Genomic DNA, 25,060 nt, shown 5'->3' on the forward strand with positions numbered 1-25,060 from the left:
TGCCTTCAAGTGAGATATTTTTTCCCAAATGTACGAGTCCCTGTTTTATTTGGCAGTGGCAGTTCTTGTACTTCAATCTATTTTCTACAGCGTTTGTCCTGATTAGAGTCGAGGACATTTAACAACGACTGACTAGTGACAAGTCACAAGCGTACCCCAATTCTAAGCCAATGTCGACTGGGAAGGGCTCCAGCTGAACTGTGACCCTAAAAAGTCCACTCACAATAGAAAAACAATTGATGGCTCTGCGACATTTTTTGTCAAGTATTCACTCAAAAGGCCTAGGCAACCACCAAGTAGCTGTTCTACGAGACACATGCAGCCTAGAAAGAACATCACAGTAGTTCAATCATTTTGTGTTACATCTGAGTTATAATGCGCCTCCTGTGCACTCTGGGGCATATACGCCTGTGTGCTTAACTTAACTCAGCTTTATTTATAAAGCACTTTAAAAACACAGCTGCATACAAAGTGCTGTATAAAGTGGAAAGTCAAACTTATCAAAACAAAGATGAAAACCATAAATTGAGGATAAAAAAATAGTGAACACAAGAAAACACTAAAGCAAGACAGTCGCATGCGGAGTCAAGCATTTAGTGCAGTGGTTCTTAACCTGGGTTTGATCGAACCCTAGGGGTTCGGTGAGTCGGTCTCAAGGGTTTGGCAGAGATGTTGAATTTCAAACAAAAACATTTTATTTTTCTCTAGAGGGGTTCGGTGAATGCACATATGGAATTGGTGGGGTTCGATACCTCTAACAAGGTTAACAACCACTGGTTTAGTGGGAGGTTGTTTTAAAGAGAGGGGCTGGTGACGGAAAAGGTTTAGTATAGTAGCATGCCCCTTCTACTAAGTATCCTGCTCGATGAGCCGCACACACGTCACTGCCTAGAACTTCAGAATCCAATTAAAGTGTGGCTTGTTTTCAAATGGATTGTCATGTCTCGTGGAAACTTCCCGATCTGGAAATTAGGGCCACCTTTAGACTTTATGGAATTTATTTGGTGGTTGCACACAAGTTTATGCACGGTGGATGTGTCACAACTCTAGATGGGAAAATCACAGCACCTTCAAAGTGTGCAAGCAAGGTATGTGATAAAGAAAAAAAGACAAGCGTGAATGGGAGAACATGCCACTAGGAGCAGTGGATGTGTTAAAACAAAAAGGGAGGGGGCTTGTCTTGCCTTTTTAAATGACTTTTTTCAGTTGCAGTTCTGTTGTTCTCACCTGCCTAAGCTTAATAAGAATCCTTGACAAAACTGGCAAACAGGCTATCTGGATTTTATTACCAAAGGTTTTATTAGAAAACAACTTAAATCCAAAATCAAAGGTTTGTTTAAAAAAAGAGCTCACACCAAGTCCCTGTTTTGCTTGACAAGCTTGAATAGATAATAAAACAAAATAATTCTCCGTTCAGTTCAGTGGGAATTTGAACGTCAAAACAACACTAGAGTATTGAGTGGTATTGTTTTACTCCAAGACTCCCTCAGTAGATTTGATTGCCATAATCAGGCTTTTGTTGTTGTTTTTAATATTGCTCACTCTCTAACAGTATGAACATTTGGGCCTAGCTGAATATGAGAAAAACCTTTTGACTGTCGCAATGCTACAAACAATAGGAAATCCTATCAAAAGAAACATGTTACAGAAAACAGTATAAATGCCATTTGTCAAGGCTACAACTGATCCCCATGCAAAAAAACAGATTGTGCTTGATGCCTATGGAAGAAAAAGTACATTAAAAGTTTTCTAAAAGGTCCATGATCCTCTTGCGTTCTGCCTCTTTGAACTCTTCACTCTTGCCATCTCCGATGCTCTCTGCATATTCTGCAAAAGAAACAGACAGATGAGAAAACATACTTTAATGACGTTTACATCCAGCGTCGCAGAAAGGATTGAAGAAACAATCGGTCGTCATTTTTGGATGACTTTTTACCCAATGAAATTTTGCTTGAAATAAATTCTCTTGGGGATGAAGAGTCATAATCTAGATGTATTTTATTGCGTGTGACTGCTAAGCAAAAACAAAGTTACCACAGCTGCAGCCTCGGTGGGATACCCGATATTGTCGGAGGCTAGAATTACGTATCACACCCCAGGAAGGAGGGAAAAAAAGTCCAGCAAAAAGAATTAAGAGAACTTTACTTGCTTTACTTGAAGATTCAGCAGCTTTTGCAAAACAAACAGCATGTTGTGATGACAATTTATGAAGATTTTATAAAGACTTATTTGAAGGCTTATCAGTCAGTGAATATGTAAATGTATAAATACATGGACCAAATGACAGAATCGTTAAGCGGGTTGACAAAAGTGACATATCCACTAAATAGTAAGTATGCTGGTATGCCAGTATTCTGTCACCACGGCAACTTGGCACGGAGCAATACAGAAGTGTGCGGCACTATCAAAAATGTCAGGAATTTGGGCTGATGTGTTCACACTAGAAAACTAAACAGGGGTGTTTTGTTGTGTCCTGCAAACTTCCAAAAGTAATTATGAGGAAACGTCAATCATACATATTGTTAACTTTGATGTGCGAACTGAAGTTGACCAACTCTAAAATGTCACATAAAACAGAAAGGACACTTTGACACATGTTGCCAGCTCATTTTGGGGCTATATTTAGGAAACCATCTGGTGGGCTTTTATTATTTCCAAAATCTTTAGAATCGTGGCAAACAGCACTACTGTTGTCATGCCAACGCTAAGTGGTCTCTGGCCACTTGGTAAATTCAAGATGGCAACCTGTTCTGTTTTTGCAACAAGACCCTCACAAGCACGTTCCAATTGTCCTTCATACAGTGTACAACAATGTTATGCGTGAGTGCACATTTGACCCTTCTATAATGAGGGCTATGGGTAAACATTTTTTATACTTGAGTAGCAGTTAAGAATATTCAAAGGTTGACTGCACCTAAAGGTATTGTCAATGCGGCAGTTTGACCCTGGAATGGATCCATTTCCATTATTCCCTGAGGGGGGAAAAAAATCCAAATCGATCAACCTGTGTCTCAATTGATTGCGGTTGACCTTGTCCCTTCAGCAGGGTTTGGTCCCATTTGTGCGCTCGAAATCTGTTTTATTCATGCCGAGCCTCTGACATCAATCCCTTACAAAATCCTTTATGCAATACAAATGTTTCTGCATGCTTATTTCAACCACACCCGGAGCCTTCTCAAATAGAAAAGCTCTCCTGCCGCTTATTTAGTGAACTGAAACCATTAAGGTTAAAAAAAAAAAGTTTCACACCAACATTCACAAAGTGCTTAATCTGCAGTTTTCCACAGACTGAGTGGGGAAAAAATAATGAATGTCCTAACCTAACATATTGTTCCTGACAGGCTTGATAATGTAAAAGGAATGAAGTGTGACAACAATCAAGGACTTGTGTATGCACATACATGTGCGCACACACGCACACACTGGCTTGATGCAAAAACGCAATCAAGAGGCAAATGCAACACATTTCCGCACACAATGACAATTGGAGCATCGCCACGTTGCTGGCACCAGCACGTGTGACGGATGGCTCTATCTCGCCTGCTACACGCTCCAGGGCCAGAGGGGGTGTGAGTGGAGCCTCTTCAGCTTTATCACACAATGATATAGGAACGACAGATGACACGCTAAAAAAAACAAACATCGCTGCTGGCTCCAGGCCCGTTTCTCTTTTACACACTCCAATCCAATGAATGGTGAAGAGAGAATGGTCACAATTTTGGCTGAGACTTTTTTTTTTTTAAACAAAGCTTGTCTTGTTCTGAGTCGTATCCCTATGACCTAACATATTTTATGGAGCGTTTTTACGCAGGAGAGTGACTGACCAGCGTCATTAGCTAATGCGTAAAAGGAGGAGTATCTTGAGGTTGTCGCGTGGATCTGCAGGGTTCACATAACTCTCGTAAACAAGGATCAATGGTTAAGAAGTCTATCGGTGCTTATTTTCTCCTCCACAAAATTTGTGTGCCAGAGTCGATAAAAGAATAAAAAAGGAAAAAAATCTAGTTTGATGACATGAACGTCATGTCATTTGTTCACATGACTATTGAAATTGGCAATTGGCACAATGGCAAATGTGTGCACAATAAAATGAAAAAAATGGTCAATACAAAGGAACAAGGATAGTAGGAATATCTTAGAAATGGATGCCCTTGTTTTTTTTGGCACTGCTGAAGGCCACTTACAGAGCACAATTCATGACTCACCTCTCATGATGTGGCGCACGACTTTGACAGAGCCTCCTCTTAAGTTGAGAATTTGATGAACTCGCTGCTGCAGCTATATATTCAGACAGACGGACAGACAGACAGATAGACCATGATGTATAAAACTTCTGAAATACAACTGAACGTGAGGATTATAACTTAAAAGGGATCACTGAAATTTACATAAGAAGAAACTTGAGATACTTTGGATCAATTCAAACTTTGGGGAGATATAATGGAAAACTGCCTTCAATTTTCTGGAGTGTTTGCCAACCCACCAAGTGTTGAATTACTGAATCAAGTAAATCTTTTGGGAGCTGCAGATATCATAAAATGTCTGTGAGCCAGAAAATTCTGATAATTGGGACCTGCCAAAAGTTGTCAATGTGGGCAGGGAGCGGAGTAGTGTCTAGTGATCTGAGAGATCAGAAGTTCTCAAATTCTTGGGTTCAGGCGACCATTTTTCAAGTACCACTTCTAAACGGAAATTATCTCGGGTGCTTGCAATTGCCATAAGATTTTTTTTTTTCAACAGAACCTAAATATCAATGTACTCTCAATTGAGCTGGTTTGGCTTTAGCACAAGTTGAAGTAATTTTAAAAATCACTCATTATCAGAAGCTGGATACAGGGCACGATTCAAGTGATTCATGAGTAAAATGATGCAGAGATGACAAATTTACGTTATGTCACATTCATCTCAGGTTTTTCAAAGAGCCCAAAAAGATGGGTGTGACTGGTTTCGTATGCTAGTTTGATTGGCATGCCGGTCCCAATTTGTCGGTATGTACTTTTTACAAAAGTGACAATTCATTTCTAATTTAATTCTCAGAGTGTTTAAAATGCAAAGTGAAACTACCACAACCAAGCCTTTCTGATGATGATGATATTTGTACCTGTGATAGTCCCGAGTTGCTGATCTCCACCATTATATAGCATATGGACTGAAGAACAAACAGTCCAGCATCCAGTCGACGAAGGTAAAATTCATCATCCATGTTGTCATCAAGGATTTCGCCACGGCGAACCATATCCTAAAAGCACACACATGCAAACCAACACACCCATGCCCACAACACACACCCACACCCCACAACCCCCCACCACCCACACACACACACGCACACACACGTCAATTACTCAACAATGGATTAATTTGCATTTCATTACACAACTTCGAGCAAGGCCAAACATAAGAAGCATCACATACACCTTCGTAGAGCGCCATCTGCTAATTACATTGGCTAAGGTTTTGTTCTGACCATTTGTACATGCTATTCTCGACAAATCTGTGAAATCCTTCCATAGTGCACTGGGAATGTGCAAATCCTCCTTTTAAATTAAATATAAAAATCCCTACAACAGATGAACAGTTTATTTATTCTTATTGCCGACCACTGACAAACCAGTAGGCCCGAATACACACAGGCATCCACAGGGAGCTCGACAAGGCAAACAAATTACAATTCGTTGGCTTCTATTGTTCTCTCAACACAAGAAACCACCTGGAAACAAAGAGAAACACCGAAAAAATGCTGTGTTTTAATTGAAGTGTTGTTTTGCAGTTCTTCCACAAATCCATTTTCATCACTGACCAGGCGCAGTAATCAATTGATTTCACCACTAAACGGCACACAGTCCGTACGAACTCTCATATAGGCACGCTTGCATAGTTATCCATCTTAACAACCCCGTCAGTATGCCAATAACATGGTGCTGCCAATACACACACAGGCAACATTAATCACCATTAGAGATTAAGCAGCAGATGTGGCGTGGAGAGGGGGAATTGGTGTGTGAGCCACTGGAGCGTCACGCAAACAATCCATTTTACCTCTGTAAGTTGAGAAAGAGTGAAAATAAAAAGTGTCTTTTATAGTCTTGCCTAGTGCAGACCTGAATTTTGGGCTGTTATTCACATTAAAGATAAATGCTAAAGATGTATGGAAACAGTGGTTGGTGAGTGTGCACTGTGCACAGAGAGCCAAATCGTGATCTTTTATAGAGAATGACTTTCTCTGTGAAAACAGCTTAACAAGGCAAACACAGTAAATCAGGAAAAAGGGCAACTTTTCAACGCTTTGCTGATGAAAACAAACAACTTCCAGTGAGGAGCTTAATGGCGCCGCATGTGACATTTGCATCGTCCGGATTTAATCGGCCTTGTCCTTAAAGATCGATGACAATGCAGAACCCAATTTTGGCTTTGGACTTCGGCTCATGAACACAACTCAATCAATTGGCGAAAGGCACACACCGGGATGAAAAACAACATGTTCGCTGTCAACGTCATATCCTGAAGGAGGACATCATCTTAACTCCAAACCCGTCCATGTTTATAATTCGAGCTTTTATAACACTTTATAGCTGACGTAGCCTGCTCAAACATCATTTTCACAATTTAACTTTTTCTTGTTCTTTACAAATTACATGAACAATACTTAACTGTTTTTTACACTTGGTTAATTATTGCACCCGCATAATGATGGGCATGTGGACAGGAAAATCTGTGCCGTCTCATCTTCTGTGGAACCCTGACACAAAATTTAATGTGATGCTGTCAGCAATTTGCAAAACCCCATTTGGACTATGTGTGTGAGCCAAGCAATGTTCTTTATTAGACTTGGGGGGTGTTAGGTGATCTCATTAAAGACCCAGATACGGAGTCTGATGAAAATCATATTTGAGCTGCTGTGTTCATAGTAAATTCACATTAAAGGCGTAAGGTAATAAATATCAGAGCCAGAATTTATTCTCATGCATTTCACACAGAACTCACCAAAGTGAGACATGTCTGAAGTGTGCTTGTGAATATTCTCATTCATTCGGGTCATTTCATTCTCCGGAATTGAATCGATCGTAGCTGGACTGTTGTGTCTTAGAAGTCTTTCCACTGCACCCGCCTTGTTGCATCAATTGATGAAGCCTTGCGAGGCGAAAAATCCAAGACAGTCCAGTTGTCATGGATTTAATGCCCTTGAGGTGTGCGTTGTTACGCCTTGCCCCATAAAAATATCTACATGCGTGGCAAAGTCAGCGTGACAGAAACAATTGCTTTCGGCATAAATGGACGTAGGCAGCAAGTCGCAGGGTATTAACTTTGCATTGTGTTTATGGCTGGCGGAGTTGTGCCTTTGAAACGCATCCCATAGTACGTCGGAAGACAGCAAAATCCGAGCGTTGATCCCAGAATTGATGCTCCATAAGTTATTTTGGGCCACAACTGCTCTATGTATCGCTCCGAGGACTCCCAGGGTTTAGGGTAGAAGTTTCAGTTGACATAAATTTTTTCTACAAATGACGCCACCTCGAAGAGATAACTTCCTGCCCCCCAGCTTGCAGAAACTACCAGTACCTCAGTTCAAAGGCAATATAATGTGTAAGAAAAATGAGGAAGAAACAGAAAAGTAAAGACTGTTGAATGTAAATTAAAGGAAGAAGGAAGGTAGCTTTAAGATGATCATTTTGGAATAATACTGATGGGAAAAGGCAGAAAAATAAGCGGCTTATTGGGGGGTGGGGGGGTAGAACTGTTGTCTGGAAGTGACATTTTCTCCCTGAGAAACCAGTGGACGTCCTGCTGCAAATAAATCCATTTTGTTTAGTGCTTAAAAACAGGCTTACAGGGGAAAGGTGCAACTCAGAGATAAAATAGAGCAGTGGAAGCTGAGGGGATGGCCATACTATACATGAGATGGTGTCTAACACATTCTTGCAGTCATGGAAATTTTTCCTTTTGTTTTTTCTGTATCAGGCGACAGCCATTTTCCCACTTGCTGTCAACTGAAATAACATCACATTTGCTCAGGAAACAACCAATCATGGCTCACCTGTTTGGCAAGTTTAAGTTTTCAACCAACCACAAAAAGATGAGTGAAGTTTTCCACTCTTTCCGGAACCAGTCGTCGTACTTCATTTCCGTCAATGGGATTAGTACAGTGACTTCTGTTTCACAATGGTTCTCAACATCAGATATTTGAATGCACAACCTTCTTCCGATAAGAAATAACGAAATTCAGTTCTAGAAATAAACTATCACCATGATAAAATTGCATAGACCATAATAGTTGCCACTCTCCAAGTCCTACCTACCATGTGTCATTCTGTATTGGCGTCACAAAAGTCGTAACGTGGTGGCTGGGCAGTGACTGTATATGTACCTACATTAAAAAGCTCGCAATCAAATGGTGAACAAACAGACAAACGTTTGAAACGATACAAACCAGCATGAATGAAATCCTAACCTTCAAATCAAATCCTTGGCAGAGGTAATAATGATTCTCTCTCGTCAAAAGCTATTACAAAGGAAATTATGTTGACTGTAATATGACAGGAGTGTATTTTTATACTTCTGCCAGTCTTTCTGATCAATGCTTGTTATATTTCTGAAATATAGTCAAAGGCCGAATGACATGTTTTTGATGTGTAAAATAAATTCAAGCTATGTCTCTGTCACAAGTTTGGCTGCCTGCATATGTGCATGAGTCATTGAAGGAAAGAAGGTGACTGTATGTGTGTGGCTTCTAAGATAGTGGTGCACATGCAGCCAAGCTTTCTTATCACACACAAATCATCCTTTTGCCATTTATGGGAGAGGAAACAAGAGCATGACAGAGGCACACGGGGAGAGAAAAAAGTGAAAGAAAGAAGATAAAATGTCAACCTGTCTGGCCTTTCAAGGCAATCACAGTCTTACTGACAAATTAATCTTCTTGTCGTCGTCACATGGTCTCCAACTCTTGAACATGAATTCTATCTTCACCTTCGTTCACTTACCTCCATTAAAATGCTTATTTACTGCATTTATTCATTTATTTTTTCATATCTACTCTAGTGTCTGTTCACAGAAGCTCCTGCATCCAATTTCTTTTCTGTCAAGTTTTGACCACCTTATCTTACAAAACGTCTCCATCAGTCTGTCTCTTCCACAGCTACTGCGGCACAATTGGAAAGAACTCAATAGAAGTGTGAAGTTTTTACTCCCTTTCCTACAATGTGTCATGTTGTCATCGCTCAGAATTGTCTGCTTTTTCCAAGTAGCTTAGGATGTGACACTGTGAAGAACAGCTTCAACAAAAGATTCAGTTTTGGCATCAACCATCTTGTGTTTTACAACTGAGACTGTGATTCGTATCGCCATCTTAACTGCAAATGTGTAAGTGTTTTTCTGCAACCAAAATGGTGCACGATGAGACGGTTGTAAAAGGAGAGAGTGAGGTATTGAGGGAAAGACGGAGAAAGGAGTGGATGGAAGGCAAAAGGCTTACATGTTTCTCCCCTTCGATCCTCTTGTCAGCCTGTTGAACGGCCTCCAGGTACTTAAAATGCAACTCCATCAGTCGATCAACCTGGCGAGAAAAAGAAATTGAGGTGGGGAGAAAGAAAACGAGTGTGGCAGCATACAAAAGCCAAAGAGAGAAAGGATGTGAATGCAAAGAATAAGACAAAATAGAAGGAGAAAACACAGTAAGACATACAACGGAAGCAAAGCAAATAAATATCTGAGAAAATGGTGTCTGCAATGCATATAGAAAGAATATTAAGTCTACACAAACATGTTCAAATGCCAGGTTTTTGTGATCTTAAAAAATAAGACATAACATCAAGAGCTCAATTTTTAAAGAAATTTTATGCGATTGCACAAGTGTGCACACCCACATTACTGGCAATGCGGCTATGTTCACAATTAATAAAGAACATTCTTGTTTTTGCTTTCAATTACAGTAATTTCTCAATTTCTCAGTGTATACAATTGGGCCAAATTTCAAAAACAAACATTAATATTCATCATTATCATTGCTGATGCTCAAAACACATGAATTTCCCAATTACACAGAAATTAAATTAGTGCATCACAGTGAAAACTAAATTTGCTAACAGATACAGAAGCTAAGACGGTACAAAGGAGAAAAGAAATGCTAATAAGATCAAGAGTACTGACCTTCTCACAGTCATTCTCTGTAAACTTGTTTAGAAGTCTGCTTCTCTGTTGGGACTTGAGATTTCGCAGCATGGAGGCAATAATTGAACAGACGTGCTCTAAAAAATACACAAGGTAAAGGTTAATCAATTGCATTGTTAAAACAGTACATTGACTGGAAGAGAAAGATTGCATATCCACATTTGAATCAAGTTCACAATAAGTTGACGTAAAGCAAATAGTTCAAGTCAATCACAGAGTAGAGTAATAAAAAACAATTTAGAAAAAAAATAAAATAATCCATACTACCTCTCAAACGATAGACGGATGTATTTACTTCAATATAAAGTGGATGTTAAAACAAACTAACCCACTCAAAACAGCTACTAAAATGGTTAAAATTATGTAACCATATGGGTAAAAAGATAAACACCTTAATTTCAGAACTGTTTCCGACAAGCAAATGCTTGTATTGCTCCTAGCATTCGGTTAAAGAATGGAACAATTCTAACACCCTGAAAATAAAATAAATAAATGTACAATACAATATAATTAGAAATCATCCAAAACTTATATGGGGCGGTAAGCAGTAGTTCTGAATACATTTAAAAAAAGATGCACAATTCATTTTATGATGCGCATGGATTTCAATGGCTCTAATGGTAACAAGAAATGAATAGAATACATTTTACTGGACGACAAATAGTGTTTCAGTGCAGTTCTCCTTTTGAAACCATTTGAATGCCTTCCGACTTACTAACAGGTTGTACAAGCAGCTGACAGTCATATTAGTTTTGTGATATCGAATAAACAATGTATTGTACACACGGGAGCACAAGAACATGGCACCGTAAAATCTCTAGAAATCTAGCGAGGGGGGGAAAAATGTAATTGGACTTTTTCAACAAGAGGTCAATATTCTCACTCAACCAGGCTTTTCTGTTGCTAAGCAACAAGAGCAAAGGAATCAATCCCATTTCAGCTTTTAAAAGAGGTTGTTTTTTGCCAGTCGCCTTTGTGACCTGCAGCTTGCTTGCCCATGAGACTGAAGGGCAGGACGTACTGGTAGTCACCAGCACCAGTTCGCAAACATTAGACATTCTGAGAGGAAATAACAAACAGAACTTGTTAATTGTGCAGGTACCATGACGGGTACCATGACACCACACACTACAAGCTCCGTTACAAATGAGGAAGAGAACAAAACAAAAATAATCAAGCCATGTAGACTATGTATGTTCAAGCTTTAATTTAAAATAAACGTGCGAGTTCTACTTCATTATTAGAGCATGAGATTACCAACATGAAATATGATCAGTTCCCATTGGAAAAAGGCACTAACGTAATTAAATGCGTCTTTACACAGGGATTTTCAGCAAATCCTTCTTTGTGTTAAATTAACTACTGTCATAGGATTAGGCAGCATCACGGCTTTGACAACACGGATAGCAATCAGACTTGTATCATTCAAAATGCGATCAAAGCAAAGAAACACTGACGAGAATGTTAAAAGGAAAGCCGACTTGACTGTAAGCTTTCAGATGAGATATGCGATAAAAGATTCATGATAGAGTACAGATGATGCCTTACTCTTGCATTTTGCACAGTCTAATATAATAATACTGGCTAATATCAAAGATGAGTGCTAAACTATTGGGATAAAAAATTCCTTTGTCAAGTATTGAGGAGGGCTCTATTTTTGTAAATGTGACCTATTCCAACTCAACAGCTTCCTCCAGCCTGACTCGAGAGTTCCATTAGTAAGACCCGGACAATAAATTATTTTTTTTTTCCCCCATTGTAACATGAAGGTTGTTGCCAATTTAAGATGAAGATTGTTGCATTCATTATAGGAATGGGTGAGGATGGACCCATTTGTTGCTCATAAAATTTGTGAGGAATGAGCAGATGAAAGAAACTTTTCAGTCCCCAAGCTATGACTCCTGAACCTATGCTTTGTTTAATTAGGTTCTTGTGCACACACACAGACCATTAGCCATCTAAATATAACAAACCGGCTGCTCTAAATTTCTATCCTTTTCTCCTTTCACTGATAATGAAATGAAATGCACACCAATTATATGCAACCTGGAAAAAAAAGATAGTAATTAGTATATTCATAAAGACAGCTTCAATTTAATGTTCCAAAACCTCCCTCTTTTTTCACCATCCCAACACAATTACAATATCTATTAATTATGCCAGTCTGCGTGCTAATGCCTGTTCCTTCTCACTGTCAATTTCAGAAAGGATTTCATGGGGATCAATCTTGCACCAAGGTTTGTGATAGAGAGAGCCAATGAATAAAAAAAAAAAAAGAGAGAGGGAGGACATTTTAATTACTTTTGACTGAAGTGAATAATGAATTCATCTCTACCGTGTTGTAACTATGGATAAACTTTTGATTCAGAACATTTTCAATTATAACTCAAAACAGTTAAGAGGGCTCAACATTATGCAATTTATGACAGCAATGTATTAAATTATTTAAATTTATTTATTACATATACATATGACTGATTAAAATTATCATTATGATGGACAGGTGATTTGATTTGTCCAGGGTGTGCCATATTTCAGCTGGGACAAGCCGTATGGACGACAATACAGAACACGCTTCATAGCTAAATGAAAAACCGATCTAGTTTTTACCAAAACCTGTTTTTAATTTGTAGTAGCATGGACGTGTTCTTTATGGGGGAACAGTGAAAAATCCGTCCATCCATTTTCTATACTGTCAGCGTCACAGCACGGGCGGAAGGGTATCCCAGGTGACATTGAATATACATTGAATATGAGACAAGATATCAACATCTCCGCTTTTAGTTCTGCTTATTTCCATCTGGGTATAAAACACAATTTAGAAGACAGCGTCATCTGTCTGACTCTAAAAGTGCAAAAAGTGCAGAAATAAGTTTATTTAACTGACGAGACAAAAATTAGGAAAGTTTGGCAAAAGATAGGATCTTCTCGTGGTCCCAAACATATAGGCTCATATGTGGAGGAAATGTGATGATTCAGCATCTTCTGAGATGGCTCACTAATCTTCAATGAGAAACAAATGAATTCACAAGTCTATACGCAAACAATTTGTCAGCTAATTTAAAAAAAGATGCAAAACAAAACACACTGCCGAAGCAACAAAGAGCTCTCTTGGGAAGAAGTGGAAAGCATTAGATTGGAAAGGCCAATCACCAGACCCCAAACCCACATTATCTAAAAATGGTTTGTGATGGTGATTGTAACATTATTATATTGAATCGACATGCACCAAAAATTGACTGTATTCCGCAATCATATATTATGCATTATTGCCACAACAGCAATGATTTCCCAAGGTGTAAACACATTATTGCTTGCAGTATACTGTAGTGTAGTTTACAACTAACATTTTCAAGAGAACATGGGATTTACAAACAAATTGCTTTTGAGATTTTAATCTCAGGAATAAAACAAGTTATTAGTTGGTAATCGGTAGGGCTGTTCTTTCCAAATTGGAACAAAGCTGCAACTTCTGAGGCAAACCTCCCTTGCGGGGGCACTGGAGGGGAGTTGAAGCAACTCAAGAAAGATGAAGTACAATAACTATTCTCAAACCTGCAACGCTTACTTGAGGAGTAAAGGCAAAATCTGGTAAGAAGTAAGCGAAGAACAGCCTCCTTGGAAGTCACTTTGTTAACGAGCAGATATTTCAAAAGATATGTCCAGTTGTTTTAGTTCTGAGGCAAGGCTTAATTTACCGCAATTGGAAAACATTTGGACGAGGTAAATTTTCAACAAGTTATCATTGGAGATTTTGTAGCCCTTTGCTCAATTTGCCAAGAAACAAAGGCCACTAAACGTTACCTTGCAGTTTGTGACTGACCTTCATGCTCTTTCTCAGAAACACCGGCGCTCCTCATCTTCTTGGGAGTTTTCATGAAAAGTGGAAAGATGGTTCGCAGACCGAGGATATCCACAAACTTATGGCAGTTATCTGCTCCCTCTGGTCCAATCATCCCATGATCCAGAACCTTGAGAGAGCTGGTCCGGGACATTTTCTTTTCCCTACATTAAACAGAAAAAGCAAGCGATAATCAACAACACTATTGCCATCAAATATAAGAGCAAAATGTTGACTTCTTAAAATCCAGAGTTTGAAATATAGTATAATTTATGGTATAAATATGCTTCAGTTAATTGTGAATGGAAAAGTATCAAATAATTCCCCAAATAAATCAAACACAAACATGTAGTAATTTACTGTATATGATCATAATAGCAGCAAGATACGAATGTTTCTATTTCCAGTACACGTCTCCTCCTGGGAAACGCAGCCGTTTGTCTTCCTGCGTTGCCACAAATGACAGATGACAGTATTTATCTTGGAGTAGGGGGCATATTTCAGGCAGTTGAGTATGGTTCTCCAGACAGAAACATTAGGTATGATGGACGGTTGGCGAGGCCAGGGGTGGAGCAATATAAAGCACACTTTCCCATGGGGAAGTAGACTATTCACTTGCTTGACACTCGACTTAAAACCTCCGGGTGTCAACAATATAGTTTTGACCCCACAAATTGACTGTCACTACCCAACACTCAACAGTATAGATGAGTTGGGGTTAAAGGTCAAATTAACCCATTCGTCATAAATTCAGCGGAAATGAAGATTGGCATTTTTGCAAAGACCTCTTAGTCAAACATTTGGTCTCACCGAAGCATGAGATTCATGAGCTGAAGACCCTCCCCTTTGAGGAAGCGTTCCCGATTGGCTGGCAACATTAGGCAGGAACACAGTGCATCAAAGAGATTCTCCATCATCTCCTGCTCTTCAGCTGTTGATGGGTTGTGACGTTTAAACACCTAAAAGGAAGTTCACATAAAGATCAATGGACATTATCAATCCACTGCATTAAATATGTACGATTTCTATGGTTTTCCCACGAGTCTTATTTTGCTCCCTATCACACAGTACCCACTCAAAAAGGCTCCAGCAAAGGAGAACAATGCTTATCTCTTTTTACTTCAGCATGAGGTTGTTAGTCAATGTAGAAAACACATTTTACTCAAGGTGTGACTGAGACTTGTTGTGTATTCAAATGACTTGGCAAAGACAAATGGAGCAAATGAGAAACCTGCTCTGCTTTGCATCGGCCATATGGGTTGCGTGCTAACGACACACACAAATCACCGAACCTCTTGGACAAATGCTGGAATATTCCTTCTCACGATTATCCCAAAAATGGTGAACCGCACCCCGTCCTTGCTTGTGAACAACTGAGCCTGTCAGTAATGCGCCTTTATAGCTAATCAGGACACTCACCTATTTGCAATTTACATGTTCACCAGTGGAATGTTCCAAATAGGTCTTTTTGTGCATTCATTAATGTTACCAATCTTTTGTAGCTCCATGTCATAGCTTTTTCAGGAAGTGTTACAGACTTTAAATTCAAAATGAGAGAATATTTGCTAAGAACAAAAACACCCTAAAATTCATCAGTTTGCACATTAGATATCTAGACTTTTTAGTGTATTAAAATCAAATGTAGAATGAAAAGAATTAGCAAATTAATAACTTCACTGGGGTTTGGGCCAACGGAAAAGCATCACTAGTAAATCGAGCCAAGTAAGTATTGTTCTGTGGAAATTAACGCGGCATTACAAATTAGTGGTACTGATAGGAGACTATCAGATTATTGTGATTGTGGGGACAATTCTGTCAAAGGAAAGACTGATGTTTTCATTTTCAAACAATAACAGGGATAATGCGCAGGTATTGAGATTATGAATACACAGGAAAAGCAATTATCTCGAAAAGAGTTTTACAGATAGTTGCTGCAGTAACACATCAATGCCGTCCAGTTCCCCCAAGAGCTCTCTCGTGTCTGTGGAAGACAAAATGAAAAACTGAGTTAGAGAAGCAAGAGAAAATGTGCTAGTTTTTAAATGATGGCCAATAATTGAGACTGACAAGTCATTTTCCTTCTTCCTCAAACTAATAAGCGAAGAACCAAAGGAGGACGACAACACTCATGGTGAAATTTGGCATGACTGAAGAGTCTTGTACTCCTAATGAAAACCTTCATTTGCCTGATACCTGAGACTTCACAAGTTAGAGGGAGTAATACAAAATGGAAAACGAAGCAGACAACGAGAGAGAGACAATTAATGAAGAAATTAAATGAGATTGGAGATTAATAGAAGAGTGGTGAAGCAAATACAATCAAGACGTGATGGGACAAAATGATAAAGAGTGAAAAAATGAGGGTGGAATTTTGAAAAGGGCATCTATAGTGAGACTTTGTCAGGAGTGGTAATTAAGAAGAGACAAGGAGCTGTGGAACTCATTTGTAAGCCACGGTCTGCGTGACTCACAATAACACACTTACTGTCATTGTTTTGCAGCAAGATGGCCAGAATTTCACTGCAGTACAGCTTGTTAGCATCAAAAGGCATCTTTGCCTAATGGAGAACAGTGAGAAAACGTCAATTAGTTCTTAATTCAATTCAATTCGTCAATTCACCTTATACAGCTTTTGATTTCAGAACTTTTGTAAATTCAAAGAAACCAAAGAAAAATGTCCTATTGTTTAATTCATTCATCGTTAAATGAATTTATACTGATGTTAATTACCACGTGTTGAAGTCACTCTGGAGTATAAGTCGCACCAGTCAAAGAATGTATCATAAAGAACAAAAAAAACATATTTAAGTCGGTCCACAGTGTAGGACGCATGCTAAAGAAGCATGTTGATGCCACATGCTAAGGGAGGTGTCCCTTATGCATTATTAGATGGAAATATCGATTCTAATCAATTCTAACAATATTATTATTATTTTTTATCTTTATCTCAAACAATGGTATATTATTAAATGAAATGAAACAAAGCGACTCATAACGTGTGGAGGAAGAAAAGGAAGCCAAATCTTATCTTATCCTGCCTCCTCATAATCCAAAGTATTAACTCCTGTACAACAATTTGTGGTTGGATTTGATAGCAGTAGTCCTCCTCCTTACCTTAATTCTCTTGAGCAGCCATTGCATGAGTCCCTGTTGAGCTGCTTCTGTGCACAGACCTGGTCTAAACTCAGCCATATTTTCTATAATGGCTGAGGGACAAAAACAAAATGCACATCTCAAACTGCTGTTGTCACAATGAATCTGAATCATTCACCTACTGCTAGATGTCAAATAACTGCAAAAATGTAAAGCGCTGGATACCGGTACGGATCCCATGGAGCATACTGTATCGAGATCAGTCAGGACTTCTTGTCTACCTCAGAAAAAATGTCACAGATGAGCTGCACAGCGCACACAATGTGATATGCAGCTGAATCTCTTCCCGGGCCTGTCTGGAGGTATCACACTCACAATATGAAGACAATCTGTGTCAAAGAAATATATCCCTCCTATATATATCTAAGATCTGTCTCGGGCTGTCAAAAAATGATAGTCCCTCCTCTGTAGCAGTCAGTGGCAACAAGTGTCAGTGGCAGTTTTAGGCTGACGCATTTCCGACTGCACATGCCTCAAATTCAATAGAAGCCCACAGACAAGTTTTAAAGGGAGACTAATGAAGGAATACATTGTGTGTGTCGATATGCAAAGGTTTGTCTGGGTTTGGTCCCTGTTCCCTCTTAGACTATGATTAGAAAGAAGCTGCTGCCACATGATATCTTCATCAGAGCGAACTGCTGCAGAAGGGGACAGACAGTGAGCGATAATGTGGAACTGTGATGAGGGAAGGGAATACAAATGAATGAAAGTAGGAGAGGAAGGGAGGCGTATTGAGGCAGAGGTAGAACAGAAGGGAGGGTGGAAAGATGATGGGTGGAACGCTGGGGCACAGGCAGACCACAAATATGGTGAATGAAGAAATAAAAGCAAAATAAACAAACGGTAGAGAAAATTAGGGAGGCGTGAAAAGAGATGGGACAAAGGGAAAATACAAAGGAGCAGAGGGGACCGCTAGTGACTGAGCCAGGGAAAGCAAGGGGGGGGCAGAGGACTTTATCAAGGATTCAAACGAAGCAGACAGACAGCCTCCTGGAGGACAGCAGGCTCAGAGCAGAGAGCAGACAAAAGGCTTATTGAAGCCGGGAGAGCTCCCTCCATAACGCATGCGTGCAAACAGAGGCACACACTTGAATAGACTATACACTGGCGCTGCTCCCCCGACACGCATCTGGAGCCAAACACGCGCACACGCACACACGCACTCACACACACCTCAACAGCTCTCCTGTGACTCGGCCTCAATCTGGAGGCAAAGAAAAGAATCATCTCAGCGGAGTCATTGGAAGCAAAAAAAAGAGCTGAGAGGCAGAAAAGTTTTGAGTCACGTCAGGCTAAATGCAGACAAGGACCTGGCCAAGTATGTGAGGGCCCACACTCACACCTTCAGATCACAAGGTCTCATCATGGATTTCGCATCCAGTTAAATATATTTTTTTACATCAATCTTTTATACTGCTTTGGGGTAGCTTCTCAAGCAAATAAGTGCGTTTTTAGCACATGAATGAAAACCTTACCCAACATTGCAATGTGCACAAAATTGAACAATTCTTTGAAATTAGGTTTTCTACTACATATTGTTCCTCTCTCTTAGTTGTGTTTTATTGTAGTAGATATTCAAACACACTTAGATGTTTTCTCATTTGATTAGGTTTTGTAAATAGCGCTATTCAGAGGAAACAAAAATACTGTTCAATATATCAAAATTTTCAAGGAATTTTACATTGTTTGTAATGTCGAATGTTTACATCCATGCTCCTCTAGCAGTGCTGAAAATGTGCTTTTTTTGCCACCCCAAAACAGTATAAAAGAGAGAAAATAGAGAGAACCACAAAAGAACCACTGTTCTAATGGAATGAGCTAATGAGGGTTGTGATGAGAGGCACAACATTTGGAAGAACCAGAATATGGAGCAAAGGTTACGGATTCCAGTGTCACATCAATTACTATCCAAAATGAGGTGGTCTCAGCATGGGCATAATCGCTGATAAGAATACAATTGGATCTCAATCTCAATCTTTACGCCATTGAGGCACTTTCTCAACCTGGCATCAGTTGAAGAAAATTGACACCACTTAATATGACACCTGGCATTCAAGTATTGTCATTATTGCATTGATTGTCTGCTACTAAACATTGATTCTTATCCAAAACTGATCAATTATTTCTCTTTGTAGGAATAAAATTGATTTGAAATCCGAACTATCAAAAGGTTGTGTAGCATTTGATGGAGGTTCCGGCGAATCCATTGTGAGTGTAGCATGTGAGGAGAATTTCCTTCCATTTTTGAAAGTAATGAAAGAAAGGCTGAGTTTCTTAGAAAAAACACTTAGTTAGTCCTTACCCAGTGTGTTGAAGACACCATCAGCTTCTTCTTTAACCTGCTCATCCAGTCGCTCCATATTCTGCACCAGTAACGCCACCACTTGGCCCTCCAACTACATACAGAAAATTGAGCTTCGGTCAAAAATGCTCTGCAATGGTTGAAAAGTATTTTTGTGGGACTTTTTTTTTTTTACCCTGAAAATAATCAGATACAGTACTGAGAACATGAACATGATGGTAAACATGCACCAAACAAGATGTTAATTAAATCAAACATTGCAGAGGAATATAGATCTAGCCAAATGAAAAGGAAGTTGCATATATTTTTCACATACATATGTGGCAAAAGATAATGGAGGTCGGAAATTGAGGAATGACGCAAGTGTTGACAGTCAAGATTGGAGGCTGATAATAAAACAAAGCTTACAGGGCGCCGTCCGGCCGAATCAAAGTGCTATTGCACACAGAAAAGGAGACCGACGGTCCACACTGATTTATGAGCCACCGGGGACGGTCAGGGATCTTTTTGATTCATCTTATCAAGGGTACCACCTGGCCTTCCAGCAACAAGGACAGAGGGACTAGGAGGCATTACAGCAAGTGAAGAGACAAATGGGTCCAACCAAACCTTGCTGTCCTGAAAGAGTCTTGCCTGAAGGATGTTGTAAAGAGGCGCTAGGTTTCTATCGCTCCATTGCGCAGTAAATGGACTGCATTTTTATGTCATAGTTATTCCCTGTGGAGTGGTGAAAAGCAACCAGCATTATTGTCTTAAACAATCACATCAAGCCAACAAGCCAATCCATAACAAATAGCAGTTTGGGAGCCTGTCACCGCTGCTATTTTTGGATGATGTAGTCTTGTCGGCCTCATCAGACGAGAGAAACTGACAGGGAAGAGAGGATTCGTTTGTAGTCTCTCTAAATCTGATGTCATGGTTCTCCGTTCTCTTTGTCCATCAGTCAAGAGGCAGCAGTGTGTCGTGCAAAAATTACTACTACAACTGATATAAACGACACCAAAGCATTAAGCCATGTACCAGAAACCCGCTCCTTGGTGGTGGAAGGCATAAAAGCAAAAGGCAGAAATTACTTTTATTTTTATAACTCCCCAGTAAGGTATTTCGGTCATGTCCAAGCACACGAAGTTATTGGGGCAAAGTTAGGACAGTCATGCGGCACGGCAGAACGAGCTCTCACAGCCAGCCTGGGAACACATCAGTGTCCTCACAGGGAAACTGAAGGCAGCAGCACAAGACAGGTAAATCGGGGAATTCCTGCTTGAAATGCTGTCCAGACCTGGCTAAGGAAGATAAATGAGGAAGTTGGGCACTGTCTTTTGTTGCCCATTATTCTTTTTTTTTTTTTTTTTTTTTTCAGTTTTGGTTCCCAGAATTAACAAGCCAATGGACAAAATACACATATCAAATACTAAATATGGGCAATTTTACCTTTTTTTCCTGTGGTGTTATTTTAACCAGGGCCTTTTTGGAGTTGGTTATTCCAGTAATAAATGTGTGCACACGGGAAATACACAGATAATAAGCCTTTTCCGATTTGCATATCTTTTCAAAAACCCCAACAAAATGTGGACAACTGTTACTGTTCCCCTGCTAAGACACTCCAGCATCTTATTTCATAATCGTGCCAGAATGACAGTTTTTTTGGACGCCACTATGCTTTTTTCTTCAATTTCATTCCATAACAAGAAAACATCTCAAAGGATTTTGGCTCAACAGCCAGAACGAAAATCATGAGGATGATGTCCTCCAAATCCTTCGATGACCAACTGACTGAAATAACATCTCTGCCTTGTTCTATATGCCAGAGAGCGGAAGTACCGAGTGACTCGCAAAGGGTTTCTTCAGTCACCGTACTCACTCACCAGAGCATCGATAAGGACCTCGGCACCCTCCTCGCTCTCGTTGAGTGTGTCACTGTCCGTCAGCTCTTGGATGAGGTCCACCACTGCTATTGCAACATGTAGGTCGGGCTAAGGACAACAGGGCTAGAATTTGAAGAAAGTTTGTGTTGCCATGTTACATTTCTAATTGAGTCAAGACACTAACATTAGAAAAATCTCGTGGCACACTAGCAAACAGAAAATTTCACTTTATTCACTGAGAACTGCTAAAGTACCGAGAAAGTTGGGCCTGTTTAGTTGAAGACAAAGCAAGAGAGAGCTATGACTATTATGAATGGGGAGTGGATACAGATTTTATTGTGCCCCTCTTGCATTTACTGAAACAGCATTTCATCTATGCAGGAGGCAGTGATGAACAAAAATCTTGGTAATTAACTTTGGGGGAAAAAAAAGATCTGTGAAACTGGATAATTCCCCATGTTATCATTGAGGATCCCCTGTTTGGGAATCGCTTCACTAAATCTGGGCTATAATATTCTGTGATGAATTAAAAATCATATCATTGCCAGGTCCAATTAAGTTCACTCTAAGACTTTTTAGGTCAGTAAAAGCATTGATGTACGATTGCTGTGGGACTCAATTCCCAGTGTTGCTCATTGTCATTTAATTTCTCTTGGGATTTACTGGCAATGACCAATAAGTAACAAACTAATTGGATAGTGTATCACAGAAAGGATATCGGTGTTTTCGTGACTGAGAAGGCTCATTAGAGAGTGAACAGAGTTGAGCTCCACCAGCAGGTGATAGAGATCGGGCATGGTAGCAATCACATGCATTTCCTGTATGATGTCGTTCAGATCCAGTTCTGACTCCATGAACCTGGACGGAGGTACAAAACAAGAGGTTAAAATAAAGCGGTTTTGTGAAACAAAGTTGGCTGAAAGGAGGTTGTTGGTGGGCTTACTTTTCTGGATTGTCGGGGAACTTAATCCTGAGTTCCTGATTTTTGTAGGACCGTTTCTCAAAGGTCAGAATCATTTTTTTCACTGAGCTCTCATCCACCGGTTCTGCCTTTTTGATACAAGAGGGAAATAGCAGAAGGGGAAAGATGAAAAGGAAACAAGTAGAAGCCTTTTGTCAAGGCGACACATGGCTGCCTGCAGCACAAAGACACTCTAATTATATGAGAGGAGTCAGAATTTTTGCACTCACTGGGGTATTTTGCTGGGGGCGAAAAAATGAAAAGTGTCTAGCTCTCTCCCTGATGGTTTTTAAAAATATGGCATGGTGGGCACATAACAACGTGAGTAAAGTTAGTACGTTATAAAGAACAGAGTGTGGTGTAACTTTTCTCTCACTGTCAATTACCATTAGAATGCAGCTAGACCTCCAAATTGGAATGCCCCAAAGGTTGTACAATTGGAGAAAACAGAAAAATGTCTCAAAAGTCACTTTTGTAGATTTACAAACACTAAGTATTGGTTATTCCCTAATTCAAGTCCATGCTATTTAACCATTTTGTTACTTTACAAACTCACATTTAAACAATATATTGATATGAATTAGTAAAGTGCCATAACATTTTTTTTCCTGTGATAAAAATTAGATGTCGCAGAATTGACACTGTAGGGACATGACTGTCATCATGCTTTGGATAAAAGAGGTCTGATATACAATCATTTGCAAATTATACAGGAAAACAGTTATAAATAAGGTGGAAACACAACATACGTGTTTCACCACTTAAAGTTTTAACAGCTTTGTGCTGTTTGAATTGAAAGTGCACAAATCCCAGAGAACTCATGCACTGCTTACAATATAAAAAAGGCATAAAGAAGTGATTATTATAAAATAAATAACCATTTGTATAAAGTTTGTTTGGTCTGAAAGGAATTTACCTAAATTGTGTTTCAATGAACATAAACTGGCTTCTGTACAAAAAAAAATATCATTTGAATAATCTTGATTTCAATTATTACCAAAATAATCGTGATTCATATTTTTACTCCCCATAATCAAGCAGTCCTAACATCATTACAGTCTTGTGACTTTGCGGGAAAAAAAATCCATAAACATCTTTGGCAAATTTCTAAAAAGTACAACCACAAGAGTATTTGACTTCTATACTTCTACAGTGTATATATAAATGCATCTACCTCTGGATCGTCTTCATCCTGGTCCATCAGTTTCTCCAAGATCTTCTTGCGATCCACTGTCGAGTCATCACTGTCTTTCATGTCAGCCCCTCCCTCAGTTCCTGCTCCTGTCCCATCTCTGTGTCTGACACTGGACAGCTTCTGATGCTTTGCGCTTCTCAGATCCTCCTCTCCTGCATCATCCTCTCTGGAGCGTGTTGCTCCTCTATCAGGCTGCGAGGTAAGAGATGCAATAAATACTTCCCCCAAACACGGTTATGGTCCGCCAAACGAGAGGAGTTGCACAATTACTACCACACTGCAATGATCGGGGTCTCGTCTTGAAAATTATTAATGGTAAAAAAAAATATGTATATGCATTTCTGATATGTGAACTTAAACTGGACACTGTCTTCTGCCACAGGACCAGCATTCATCTAATTTGAGCTAGCAGGTTACAAACATTAATCCCTGATAAACACACGAGACAGATACAGTAATGCAATCTCGCCACGTAATGCGCTAGACAACTCTTTTGAAACACTTTACAAACAATTAACAAACTAAAGCAGACGCGCAAACATAAAACACACGGCGAGACACAACAGCTAACAGTGGCACACGCAACCCAATGGATTCTCAATGGAAATATTAGCAACATAAAGTTGATCAAAGAGTGATGAGTGAGTGGGGGAGCCTAATCCACACCTGATAATTCAAGAGTTCTCCGACATCCATATCTCCTGGTTTGAAAACTTCAACGAGACACTATTGTAAATTTTCAGAATAAAAATACGCCTGTATGAGCGGCTACTGGCTCGATGTACATGTATGCCGTAAAACAGTTGAGAGGTACCGTTGCCGTTGAGCGAAGACACTGTCGTAAAATGTAAAACTGACGGCGCTGCTCTGGCCCAACCAGGAAGTTTATTTATTTATTTTATTTTTTGGGGGGGTTTTCTTTAGCATAGAACATTTGAAAAAGTCCATATAATTGCTGGTTCATTGCACATGACAATAACAGGTCTTGTTTGTGTCCTGTTAGAACACCTAATTATCTTGGTCTCATTCTGTCTAAATGTGAGCAGCATGATGAAGAGGCAGGGACGCACAGAGGGCGGGGCCAACGGGGTCCCGGGCATCCACGTGGATTTTTGGCCGATTTGGGGCAAACTGTTGTGATTTTTGCGATTCGGATCCTTGTAGACAACAGCAAATTGAACAAAACGGCATTAACACCAACCAATTGAATATATGCATCTGAGAGTTTAGATAAGGTCAAATAAAGTTCACCTGTAAAGGTCATAGCACATTTTAGGTTAATCCTGAAATGGTTCATCTTTTGTAGTTTAGTCTAGTAAAATGTATTTAATACATTAATTTGACATACAAGAGTATAATCTAATGTAAACTTCTCAAATGTAGCCTAATTTATAATTATTTCATGCTAATATTTACATTCTAGTAATAAACTGGAAGCTATTTACCAATTATTGTGCATTGAAAATGAACTGAGGCTGCCAAAGATTTAAAAAAACTCAAAATCTTCTTCTTTTAACGATCTGGGCAAAGTTTGTCCATCACACCAAATTTGAATTTATCAGAAGAAAAACTGTCT

General features: G+C 39.4%; 1 protein-coding gene across 1 annotated transcript; it reads right to left on the minus strand.

Moving 5' to 3' along the window:
- Window positions 1-1,276: 1,276 nt before the first annotated feature.
- On the minus strand, window positions 1,277-24,318 carry ctnnbl1 (catenin, beta like 1). Its single transcript, XM_049755032.1, has 16 exons — window positions 24,151-24,318; window positions 23,464-23,676; window positions 22,272-22,378; window positions 22,045-22,186; window positions 21,329-21,424; window positions 19,464-19,557; window positions 17,123-17,214; window positions 16,494-16,566; window positions 15,931-15,989; window positions 14,819-14,967; window positions 13,991-14,172; window positions 10,147-10,244; window positions 9,473-9,553; window positions 5,102-5,239; window positions 4,206-4,278; window positions 1,277-1,827 (listed from the first exon to the last, which is right to left on the minus strand). The coding sequence occupies exons 1-16, from the start codon at window positions 24,178-24,180 to the stop codon at window positions 1,739-1,741; spliced, it is 1,716 nt and encodes a 571-aa protein (XP_049610989.1). The 5' UTR covers window positions 24,181-24,318; the 3' UTR covers window positions 1,277-1,738.
- Window positions 24,319-25,060: the final 742 nt, after the last annotated feature.

The sequence above is a fragment of the Syngnathus scovelli genome, chromosome 2 (genome assembly GCF_024217435.2).
Source record: "Syngnathus scovelli strain Florida chromosome 2, RoL_Ssco_1.2, whole genome shotgun sequence".
In the NCBI taxonomy this organism is placed as follows: Eukaryota; Metazoa; Chordata; class Actinopteri; order Syngnathiformes; family Syngnathidae; genus Syngnathus; species Syngnathus scovelli.